This window comes from Manis pentadactyla, chromosome 1 (assembly GCF_030020395.1).
Source record: "Manis pentadactyla isolate mManPen7 chromosome 1, mManPen7.hap1, whole genome shotgun sequence".
Lineage (NCBI taxonomy): Eukaryota > Metazoa > Chordata > Mammalia > Pholidota > Manidae > Manis > Manis pentadactyla.
Genome location: NC_080019.1, coordinates 74,862,304 through 74,875,470, shown reverse-complemented (window position 1 = coordinate 74,875,470; position 13,167 = coordinate 74,862,304). Strand labels below are relative to the sequence as shown.

General features: G+C 37.5%; 1 protein-coding gene across 11 annotated transcripts in view; it reads right to left on the bottom strand.

Annotated features, from left to right (window-relative positions):
• Positions 1–5,383: 5,383 nt before the first annotated feature.
• Positions 5,384–13,167, bottom strand: part of PIK3CB (phosphatidylinositol-4,5-bisphosphate 3-kinase catalytic subunit beta) — a 265,299-nt gene continuing 257,515 nt past the window's right edge. For all 11 annotated transcript variants that reach the window (XM_036877283.2, XM_036877281.2, XM_057498687.1 and 8 more), the window contains one exon: positions 5,384–13,142. In XM_036877283.2, the coding sequence (XP_036733178.1) occupies positions 13,005–13,142 (138 nt within the window). In that variant the 3' untranslated portion in view covers positions 5,384–13,004. The remainder of the gene's footprint in view (positions 13,143–13,167) is intronic.

Genomic DNA, 13,167 nt, shown 5'->3' with positions numbered 1-13,167 from the left:
TTGTTCTTGAGTAGCTTTTTGATTACTGATTCAATTTCGTTGCTGGTAATTGGTCTGTTTAGATTTTCTGTTTCTTCCTTGGTCAGCCTTGGAAGGTTGTATTTTTCTAGAAAGTTGTCCATTTCTTCTAGGTTACCCAGTTTGTTAGCATATAGATTTTCATAGTATTCTCTAGTAATTCTTTGTATTTTTGTGGTGTCCTTCGTGATTTTTCCTTTCTCATTTCTGATTCTGATGATGTGTGTAGATTCTCTTTTTCTCTTAAGAAGTCTGGCTAGGGGCTTATCTATTTTATTTTCTCAAAGAACCAACTCTTGGTTTCATTAATTTTTTACATTGTTTTATTCTTCACAATTTTATTTATTTCTTCTCTGATCTTTATCATGTCCCTCCTTCTGCTGACTTTGGGCTTCATTTGTTCTTTTTCCAGTTTCAATAATTATGACTTTAGACTATTCATTTGGGATTGTTCTTCCTTCTTTAAATAGGCCTGCATTGCTATATACTTTCCTCTTAGAACTGCTTTTGCTGCATCCCACAGAAGTTGGGGTGTTGTGCTGTTTTCATTTGTTTCCATATATTGTTTGATCTCTGTTTTAATTTGGTCATTGATCCATTGATTATTTAAGGAGCATGTTGTTAAGCCTCCATGTGTTTGTGAACCTTTTTGTTTTCTTTGTACAGTTTATTTCTAGTTTTATACCTTTGTGATCTGAGAAGTTGGTTGGTAGAATTTCAATCTTTTTGAATTTACTGAGGCTCTTTTTGTGGCTCAGTATATGATCTATTCTTGAAAATGTTCCATGTGCACTTGAGAAGAATGTGTATCCTGCTGCTTTTGTGTGGAAAGTTCTGTAGATATCTGTTGGTCCATCTGTTCTAATGTGTTGTTCAATGCCTCTGTCTCCTTACTTATTTTCTGTCTCGTTGATCTATCCTTTGGAGTGACTGGAATGTTGAAGTCTCCTAGAATGAATGCATTGCATTCTATTTCCCCTTTTAATTCTGTTAGTATTTGTTTCACATATGTACGTTCTCCTGTGTTGGGTGCATATTTATTTATAATGGTTATATCCTCTCGTTGGATTGACCCCTTATATGTATTGTCCTTCTTTGTCTCTTGTGACTTTCTTTGAAGTTTTTTTTTGTCTTATACAAGTACTGCAACTCCTGCTATTTTCTCCCTGTTAGTTGCATGAAATATCTTTTTCCATCCTTTCACTTTTAGTCTATGTATGTCTTTGGGTTTGATGTGAGTTTTTTGTAGGCAGCATATAAACGGATCTTGTTTTTTTATCCATGTGACTCTGTGTCTTTTGATTGGTGCATTCAGACCATTTACATTTAGTGTAATTATCGATAGGTATGTACTTATTGCCATTGCAGGCTTTAGATGCGTGGTTACCAAAGGTTCAGGGATAACTTCCTTAAAGTTTTCCAAAAAAATGTATGTTCAGTTCTGTATGAATTATAAATTTCAATAAAGATTTTAAAGTATACTCACAGAAAAGTTTTTTACATCACTACACACACCCACACACACCACAGATCCCTTCCTTGGGGATCTACCCTGTAAAAACAAAGCCATCAGTATCAGTATATAAGGACATATATATACAATGATGTCTGTCTTGCCAATGGATTTCAGCTCCAGGCAAGTTCTCTATGGATTCAATGATATGAAAAATATGACAATGGAATGTTCTTGGGGTTAAAGGGTTCATTACCTGGCTTGTTCTCCTGGCAATAGGTCAAGCATTGGCATTACATCTGCATTCAACAGTCTTCAGTAATCCTCTTTCATCTCTGCCTCTGCCCAGAGCACTGCCCAGAGCACTGGGCAGAGCTCTTTATATAGTGACTCAGTCAATAATAGCTCATTGCCTAGGTTGTGGAAGCTGTAGCCTAGCAGCAGGTCAGGTACATCATCAAGTAGTTTAGGTTCAGGGGAGGATTATGGCCACAGCAACCTTCACTTCATCCACAACATTTATCGCAGCATTGTTCATATTGGAAAAAAATAAATTAGAAATTTTGAATGTCCATCTAGAGAGAAATAATTGAATAAATTATCGTAAACTAAATTATTATGAACTAAAATTTAGCCATTCAGAAGAATGAACTGGAGAGATTTCCACATGGTGTTTTTGAGTAAAAGAAAAGTTGCAGAAAAATTGGTCTAATATAGTCCCAATTTGTAAAACAGAAAACAATGACACCCTACATAATGTATGTATGTATGTATGTATGTATGTCTGTTTTATTTTATGGATAAAGTTATACAAGTATGGACACAATACAAACAAGTAACATGAATTACCTAGTGGAGATGGGGAATGAGGTTGATGATGGGATGGGGGCAATCAAACTTCAACAAAAAAAAGATTTCACTTTTAAAAACTAAGCATTTATTATCACATTTATGCACTTATGTAACACATTTTTATAAGAAATGTACAAAATAAAGAGATTGAATGGAGGAGGAAGTATTAATGAAATAGACCAAAGTGTTTTCAGATGGTAGAAAATCCTAAGATGTAAAAAGTATTACGAAGAGGAGTAGTCACCCATCAAATTACTGCTGAAAAGATGGGAAACATGTTAACTGAAAAATATCCATTAGAAATGACAAAACTGAGGATGTTGGTGACAGAATTAACAAAATCAGTCCATATAAAATGATGCAGTAGCCATATTAAAGTGGATGAAAAGTTAGTAGGGGAGGGAAAAAGTGGAAAAGGTAATGCTGACAACTCTTGTTAACTTGAAGAAATGGGTCAAAATATAAAATATCTTTTCTTCTGAAGACACCAGTGTGGATAAAATGAGAGTTCCTGTGGCCAGGATTCTCACCTGGCCATGGGTGACTAGCTCACTGCACACTTGTGGGCAATACATGACTGTTGACTATAAAAAGAGCTCTGCCCAGTGCTCTGGGCACGACATGGTGGCAGGGCTGCAAGGCTGCAGGAAAGCAGAGCAGAGGCCGGAGTGGTGGCAGCGCCGAGGACAGAGACCCAGAGGACGGCTGTGTGGGACGGCTGTGCAGAGAAGCCCAGAGGACAGCTGTGCAGACAGAGGGGCCCAGAAGCAGAGACTGGCTTGTTGCATACAGACTTGCCCTGAGTGAATGGGATTCTAGTGACTGACCTGCCACTTGGAAATAAAGTTGGGTATAACCCTTTCCTCCCAAAGAACATTTTGCTGTCAATTTCTTTGGTCACAGTGAATCCATAGCAAACTTGCCTGGGGCTGAAACCCATTGGCAAGACAACCAGAAAACTAAAAAGGCAGTTAAGAATTTCTTACTACCTTTGCTGTCAAACATTTTGAAACCTCCCACACTTAATTACTTAAGGTGTAGGAGAAAAGAGAAACCCAGAGTGGTTAGTCCAGTACTTGAAACCATTTAACCCTGGAAATGTTTACTGATTCCACAACAGGAGGCCAAGAGTCTAAACAGCACTTTTGACAGCCTTACAAGGCTAGAGAAACAAAACTTGGGGTACTGGAATGCCAGTTTGGGGGGACTCTAACAAAACTCACGCATTTTAGATTAGGACTCCATAGGAGGATAACTTGAAAAATAAAAATAAATAAAGAGCTGATCTGTTCTTGAAATTAGAGTTACCTTGAATATAAGTATCCCACGTAAGTAAATATGCAAGCAAATGAGACAGGACCACATAAACGGGCATCAGCTGAAATAACAAATAATAGAAACAGATCCACAGAGGCTGCAGATTAAGAGTTCATTAGATATAATGCTTAACGATGCTAAAATGTTTCACATAATAAAAGACAACTCTGAATATTTCAGAGGGAGCAGGAAAATAAGACACAGAAGAATTTTTAAAAAGCCAAATTCAAACTGTAGAATTGAAAAATACAATAATGAAATTAGTAACTCAAAATCAGAGAAATGATAAACTGGATAATGAAAGAGAAGAAAATAGAAGAAAAATAAAAGAGATTATAGAGTAATGAATATAGACTACATAGCTAAAGATCAAATATATGTAAATGGAGTTCTAGAAGGAGAGTATTATGCAGATGTGAAGCAAATTTTCCAAATTATGGAAGGTAGCAGACTACAGATTAAAGAAACTCTGCAGACACCACACAGGAAAAACACAAAGAAAACCACCCCTAGGCATATCATAGCAAGACTGCTAAAAACCAAAGGAAAACAGAAAATCTTTAAAAGCAGCTAGTAGAAAAAGCACACACTAAAATAATGTTAACTTTTCAAGAGAAATAACAAAAGAAAGACAATGGAAAAAATCCCTTCAAAAGTGTTGAAATAAGTAACTACCAACCTAAATTTCTATAACCAGCAAAACTACCCATTTATCATCAAAAAGTTGAGGGACTTAATGGAGAGTAGAATTAAAAGAAATATGAAAGAGTGTTCCTTAGTCTAAGAAAAAAATGATCCCAGATGAAAACTTGAAAATCCAGTGTGGGGAAAATAGAAGTTCCTGTGGCCAGGATCCTCACCTGACCCTAAATGTCTTCATGATGTAATTGGCCTGCTGCTAGGCTATTACTTGCAACACCCATGGCAATGAGCCAGTATTGTCAATTACTATATAAAGAGCTCCTCCTGGTGCTCTGCACAGAGGCAGACAGAGATGGATTGAGAATGCCCCAGAGGCAGCTGTAATTCCAGCACTCAACCCACCACCGTGAGAGTAAAGCTTGGTATAAAACCTTTTATCCCTGATGTTCTGTTATTGTTATTTGGTCTCATTGAATCCAGAATGAACTTGCTCAGGGGCAGCCCCCCTCAGGTGATACATGCAGGAAAAAGATGAAAAGCAACAATGATGAAAATGTATGTATATATAAATGAACAATGGCTCTATAAAACAATACTTTCTTGTGGGATTTAACACTGATATATAATTAAAATCCAACAACAATAGCATATAGGTTGGAAGAGACGTAAATAGATTTAAAGAGTTCTAAGGCTCTTGCATTGTCTGGGAAGATAATAAAAGTACCAGTTAACATTAGACCTGAGTAAGTTTAGCATGCAATTTGTAATCTAGTGTAATCAATAAAATAATGGCAAAAGTATATAATTTCCAAATCAATAGGAAAAATTATTTTAGAATTTTCAACTGGATAAAAAATGGAAAAGGAACACAAAAGAAGCTAGGGGAAAAAAAACTGCATAGTGAGATGGTTCGCTTAACCCCAAATATATTGGCAATTATACTAAATGTAAATTAATGAAATATTTCAATTAACAGGTAAAGAGCATCAGAATGGATTAAAACAACAAATAAAACCCCAAACCAACTACATGTTATTTACAAGACAAACACTTATAAGGATTCCAAAATGTTGAAAGAAAAACACACACCATACAAACATGAACCAAATGAAAGCTGGTATAATTATATTAATATCAGTTAAAGCAAATATTAAGGCAAAAAGCATTATCAGAAACACAAAGAACACTTTAAAATAATTTTTTAAATGACTCAATCTACTGGGGATATAAATCAACTCTAAATTTGTACATACCTAATATTGCCTCAAACTCCATAAAAAAATTGACATATATAGAATAGGCAAATCCCAAATCATAGTGGAATATTTTAATGTATCTCTCATAAATACTAGGGAAAAACCTCAGTAAAGACATATAAATTTAAACAACACAATTAGCAGAATTGATCTAATGAACATAGGCAGAACACTTAATCTAATAACTACAGAATATGGATTTTTTTCATGTGTACACTGAACATTTATAATACTTGACTATACTGTGAGTCATAAAAACAAGTCCCATCAATTTGGAAGAACTGAAATCATACAGATTATTCTATGTATGTCTCAAGCAAGTAATCTAGAAATCAACAGCAAATGGTAATGAGAAAATCCAAGTGGATTTGGAAACTAATATATTTCTAAATAACCAGCAGGTCACAAAGGGGCCAAAATGGAAATTAGAAAATATTTTGTCCTGAATGGTGATAAAAAGACTTCAAATCAAAATTTATGGGATGCAGATAAAGACTTTATTATAAAGGCTAAAAATGATCAGGTTAGTAACCACCATATAAATTTGGTGGGTGGGAAGAAGGATAACAATAAAACAAATCCAAAGAAGGCAGAAGGAAGGAAATACTAAGGATAGAAGGAGAGTAGAAAACAAACATACAGCGGAAGATAAAACAAGTCAAAAGTTGATTTTTTGTAAGGACAATTACAATAAAAAAAACTGCTAGTGAGACTAATTAAGAATATAGACAAGGCAGTAAACAATATCAAGAATGAAAAGAGGATACCACTATCAATCCTGCAACATTAATAAACTCTTAACACATGAATTACTTTATAAAAATAAATTTAAAAATACAGATGGACACAGTCTCTCCTGAGGGGGATTGCCCCTTCACCCCTCCCAACAAGTTCACTCTGGATTCAGTGAGACCTAACAACAGAACACTGGGGGTAAAAGGATTTATACCAAGCCTTATTCTCACAGTGGCAGGTGCCTCTGGCAAGTCCACAATCCGTCTCTGTCTCTGGGAAGAGCACTGGGAGGAGATCTTTACATAGTGACTCCATCAGTAATAGCTCACTGCCAATGGGTGTGGGAGAATTAGCTTAGCAGGAGGCCAATTACATCATCAAGTAGTTTAGGGTCAGGTAAGGATCCTGGCCATAGGAACTTCCATTTTCCCTACTGACACATTCCTAGAAAATTATAATTCTTTAAAACAGACATGGTAAGATATAAAAATCTGAGTATTCCTCCAGTTATTAAAGAAATTATATCCATACCTCAAAGAAAACATCAGACATAAAGTCACTTGCAAAATTCTACCAAAATTTTAAGAAATAATGCCCATCTTACTTGTGTCTTAAGGTCAGAAACATCTTAGTAACAAAACCTGAAACAGACATGAAAAGAAATTCATGAGCCAATTACACTGATGTAGATAGACGTAAAAATCCAAAGTAAAATATTAACAAATCAAATCCAGCAATACATAAGAAAGAAAACACATCAAGTTGGTCTCATTCCAAGAATGTAAACTTGGTTTAATATTTGAACATTAATCAATGTATCTCACACCAAATGAAAACAACCATATGATCTTAGTAAAATGCTTTAAATTTTGAAAAAATCCAGTATCTTTTGTGATTAAAAAAAAAGTCCTTGGGAATTGTAGAATGCTTTCTGAATTTGGTAAAGATCTAGATACAGAGCAAATACCACACATGAATTGAAAACTTTGCCTTCCAGATCAGCAAAAGGTTGAATATTTAACCTTTCATTGGAATTCCTAACCAGTGCAAAAGGGCAAGTAAAAGAAATAAAATCTTGAAGGGAATGGAAAGGAAGAAACAAAGCTATAATTATTAGTAGACAATACATGCAAAATCAAAATTATTTCTATAAACACATTGTTAGGATTAGTGCTTAGTGTATTTGCTAAATACAGACATCAATTTATTTGTTGATTGCTCTGAAACTTCACTTAAAACCATATTAAAACACAGGTTGCTGGATTCCATCTCCAGAGTTTCAGATTCAGCAGGTCTGGAGTGGGGCTCAATAATTTGCATTTCTAATCAGTTCTCAGATAATGCAAATACTTCCAGTTAGGGGAAAACAAACTGAAATCTCTGCTACAGATTTAGATTAAAATAATTTACCAAGAATCTAACAAAAGATATACAGAACTATCCATAGAAAACCTATAAATCATTGTGTGTATAAAGAAGATTTAAATAAAGGATACTCATGTGCCAATCTGCCTCAATATAATCTATAATTTAATGCAATTCCATTCAAAATGTTCACAGGTTCCTTTTTGCAGTTCTCAACAAGCAGATTCTGAAATATATATTGAGGCATCATTGATAATTCTGAGTAAAGAGCATGGACACTTAAGACAGAGTCCCTGAGTTTGAATACTGACCCCTACCCTTCTTTGTGACTGTGGCCAAACTACTTAACCTGACTCAGTTTTCTCATCTGTAAAGTGGGGAAGACCAAATCTACCTATCTGTCTTGCCTGAGGGTTTCAGCCCCAGGCAAGTTATGGACTCAGTGAGACCAAGAAATGACAAGGGAACACTCTTGGGGTAAAAGGGTTTATACCTGGCTTTATTCTCCCAGTGGTAGGTCCAGCACTAAAATCATGTCTGCATCCAGCAGTCTGCAGGTCTGTAATCCACCTCAGTCTCTGCCTCCAGCCTGAGCACTGGGCAGAGCGCTTTAGATAAAGTGGCTCAGTCAGTAATAGCTCATTGCCTACAGTGTGTAAGCATTAGCCTAGCTTTATTCAAGTAGTTTAGGGTCAGGTGAGGATTTTTGTGACAAAGGTGGATCTACAGAACAGTTGGGGAAAGGGTTATCTTTCTAATAAAAGACACTGGGACAACTTGGTGCTCATATAAGCACCACTTGGTGGACAACTTCGGGAAAAAAAACTTCACTTTATATAGAAAAAGCAACTCCAGATAGATTACAGATCTAAGTGGAATAGGTTATTAAAAAAAAAGCTTTTAGAGGAGAAAGTAGGAGAGTATCTTCATGTCCTTGGAGTAGGGAAAGATTTCTTAAATACTACACAAGGGATATTAACCATAAAGGAAAATAATGATAAACCTGACAATAAAATTAAGATCTTGTGTTATTAGAAGAAACCACTAAGAGAATGAGAAAGACATATGCTGAATGGAAAAGATATTTTCAACACATATGACTGACAGAAGGCATGTACACAAAAGTTTCACATAAAAAAAAAACAACCAAAAGCAAGTAGAAGAACCCTTCCTCAACACAAAAAAACCAACCAACCAAAAAACCAAAATGAAAGCTAACCAAATGAATGGACAAAAGGCTTATGCAGAAATTTCACAAAGGAGAAAAACAAATATGAAGAAGCAATTTAATCTCATTACTAATTAAGGAAATGCAAATTACTTCACACCAGTATAGTGAAAATTTGTTAACTGCTGGTTAACTGGGTATTGGTGAGAATGTAGAGCAACAAGAATTAAGTATTGGATGAAGAGTAAATTGGTACAATCACTTATTTTAGCATTATTTACTCAAAATAAAGATATGCATAATCCATGACTCCATCAACTTGAATCTCAAGTATATACATCCAAAGATATATGTACACATGTGAACCAGGAGATAAATTATAATTATCATAGCAGCATTATTTGTAATAGCCTTAAGCTAGAAACCATCTATGGGTCTCAACAGTAGAAAAGGACATGTAAACTACAGGATATCCAAAACAAGGAATACTATACAGTGATGATAAGTAACTAGATAAACTTGCAACTACATGCTGAAACTTGAAACTTAAAAATGCAGTGATGAGTGAAAGAAGCCTGACCCAGGAAGTAGGCTGGTATAACTAAAGTAAGGAAATTGACGATGCCCTAAGAGTGATTACCTTGGCAGAGAGGGAGTCCTGCCCAGGAAAGGAAACTTGTAGGGCTTCTGAGGTGTTGGCTTGGCTATGTTCCCTCTTGTGTGGTGGTTACCTGTTTGCTTTATAATATGCTGCTATTTGTATGTTATTGTTTAATGCAATTTTCAGTATGTGCTGTTTTTCACAATAAAAAAAGGTAGTAGGAAGGTAGGGAAGGTCTGAAAGGACAGATTTTTTTCTGTGTTGAACCTGGATTTTGTTAAAAGTGAAAAGCGACCAGGAGTTCCAAATATCTAACAGTTCATTTTATAGGAATAATAACACAGAAGGTGATATCAGACAACTTCTCCACCACTGGAAAAGGGGGTAAAAGTGCCACAGATACTGAAAGAGGAAGAGGCTCCAGGATGACCTGACTGGTGTTTAGATGTAGTGTGGAGTGGAGGAAGGGGAGGAGGCAGGTGGGAAGAAACAATTGAGCCTGTTAATGTCCATGGATCCTGCCTTTTCTCAGCTCCAGGACTGTAACTGCCATCTGCTCTTCCCAATACCCTTTCACCTAGCTTGTGTCTCACCTGAGTAAAGACTCAGCTCAGAGGCCCTCTTCTCCAAGAATCCTAGCCTCTGCCCCTCCTTTCTAAGAGCTGCTCATCCCCAGTTGTAAGGGTCACATGGCACAGTACCTCTCTGCTCTCCACCCCACAGACCCATCTTTCACCCTCTATGGATAAGTGACCCCTGCATTGCAGGCTGCCTGCCTGAGGTCTTGTGCTGAGTTAGATGCTATGGGCTAGACAAGAAGAAAGAAGAATGCAGAGAGGCCTCCCCAGACAAGAGACAGGGAATAGCTCTGGAAGGGGCTTTCCTTCTGAGATTCTTCTCTTCAGGGGCTTTCAGGAGGGGAGCAAAGAAATATTTGCCTCTGTGTTGGGGTTATGCATATGTTCCCATTCAGTATGAACCCACCTCTCCCCACCCCACTGAAGTGAGTGGGGCAGTTATTGAGTCCCATTTTACAAACTAGGAAGCTCAGATCCTGAGAAATAAATACTTTCAAAGGGTCACAGAGGCAGAGCTGGATTGCAAAAAATACTGGCCTCTGCAGCCCAGGGTCTGCCTTTAGACATAAGGTGGATACTCAGGAATTACTTATTCAAGAAAAATCATCCTTTGTCTTCCAAAATCCAGGTAGACACAGCTGCTGTCCTCAAGTATGGAAATGGAAAGGGTTTCTACAACTTGTTTTTGGGAAACTTGGGAAAGGACCAAAAGACAGGGAGCCAAGTGTTTTGAGGTAAGATTCATTACTGACAAAGCACTTAACAGCTAAGGCACTGACTGGGTAGCCAGACCCCACAGAAGCAGCTGTTCCCACAGCCCACCCTGGAGGTTGACTAACCTCTGCCTTCCATCTCCTCCTCTCTGCCTCAGGCAGAGCCCCTGGGAATCATAGATGTGCAACCCATCAAGCATCCAGGAGTGCTCAGCAACTTCGGAGGGCTTTTGTGCCAGTGCCCTACCTTCAGGGGGCTGATGGTACGGGGAGGGGTGAGGATGGTGGTGTCAAAAGCCATCTTGTACTGAGATCCAGCACCATCTGAAGAGGTTTATTTCCCTTTCTTACTCTTGAAGACATTCGTATTCACTGTTTTAACATATTTACAAAGGCCCCCTATAGGCTGAGGACACCCCTCCAGAAACAGTGAGCCCACTTCTGCCTGGCAATGTTCACCACTTTCCAAACCCCTGACCTGTGACCTGGTGCATGTAATGGTGGGATGCTGCTGGACAAATATACCTGAACAAACCTGTCCTTCTACAGTCCTATTCCTGGAACTCTGAGTCTAGACCAGCTCTGGGGATGGTCAGTTCAGAGGTCAGCTTCCATCTTCAGCTAAGTTATTTCCAAGGAACTGTGACTTGCTCTGAGTATCTGCCCTATGGAAGAGAGCTTCAAGGTGGTCACAGTCCGGCCTTGAATACCTAGTAACTGAAGGGGCATTCTCCTAGACCTGAGGGTCCTCCCAAACGTACTTAAACTTACAAGGGCACCCTTTCACTTCAGGCTCCCACCAAAGTCCAAGAGGCCTCACCCACTGCCTGCGGTATACCAATCAAGGAGGAGTCAGGAAAGGGACTGTGAGCCTCCGCCTTCCTCTGAGGTTTGTCTGTCTATTGGCCATTTCTTAAGAGTCCCAGTGCCATGGTCCAAGGGCCTGTGCTGCCCGTAAAGAAGAGGCCCACACATCCCAAGAGCAGCTGACACCAACTCACCCATTTATTTGACTGAGAACATTAAGGAGGACAACAAAATTAAACGATGTTTAATAAAATTCCTATAGAAAACTCAGTCTCAGAGCAAATACTCAACTCTCTTTCCAATGTCACTGAGGACTGAGAGCTCCCAACAGTCTTTGGGGAATATGCAGTAGTTGTGCTGATGCTGCCAGTACACAGAAGAGCACCCACTTACACATTCAAACCAGTGGTTCCTATTGCACATGTAACATTATTTGCCACCTAGCACCCTAAATATATGGTACCTCAACAAATAAATTAAAGAATTCCATGTGGCATGAAACCATTTCAATTTGAGCTAGTATCCTTGAAAAATCACATTTTTACAAGTTTCAATAAATACAGTAAGAACAGCTGACATTTTACTAAAATCCTGAATTTTAGTTCTGGAGTTTATCCCATATATAGTTTCCTTTTCATTTGCTTTCTGCCTTGGATACATTTGCTCAAGTATTATGCTCTATGAAGTGAAATCTTTCATAGATAGCATGTAAAAACTGTGTGTGCCTCATTCCAGAAGCAGCTGGAAGAACTGGATCAAAAACTTAGGAAAAAGTTCTGCTTTCTGTAGAACTTTAAAACATAGGCTGAAGAAAACCAAAGAAACATCTTTTTATATAGAATTCCCACTAGAAATTTTATAAATATATGTGCAGCATCAATACATATTTTCCTCAACAGTAGATTTTCAGCAAGTCTGGTTGGGAAGATCTTATGACAATAGATAAATATCAACAAAAAATTAATATTTCCATAGGTTTAAAAGATTACTTTTGGGGAAAAAATTCATAATTTCAAATTATATTATAATTTGTAGTTTACACAATTTAAAAAGGGAAAAAAGATATCTCTCTTTTAAGCCTCATTTGGAAAGAACAGCTACCAGTCCCCAGGTGTGGATAAGTTGGCTGGGTGATGATAACACTTGGTCACAATATGAAAAAGAAGTATTTACACCTTTCCAGAAAAGTACCAAATACTTTAAAAAAAACAAAACAAAAACAATCCCTAGTAGCATTCCGTGGCGTGCAAAGTCAGCAGGAAATGATTATCCTTAATGTTGACAGTTTTCATGAAGAATCTTGGAAGCATCAAAAAGCAGAGAGTGGCCATCAGTGATTGCTCAGATTAGCTTCTGCAGGGTACCTTGTTCTTAATTTAACTCTTACTTCCAGATTTCATTCCCTTTATAACATCTGTGGCAGGGTTGTGTTCAATTTAGTGCAAGTGCAAAATGAAAACTAAAATGAAACCAACAGATACAGGAGCAAAGGCTGGTCGCTAGGATCTGTAGTCTTTCCGAACTGTGTGGGCCATCCAGTTCACTTTAGTAGTCCAGCTTTCCCTGAGTGCCTCATCAAATTTTTGCTTAAATTGCTTTAGTGCTTCTTCTTCACTTTTCCCTAAGGCAAGAGAATCCTAAAAACGAAGGGAAAAAACCTGA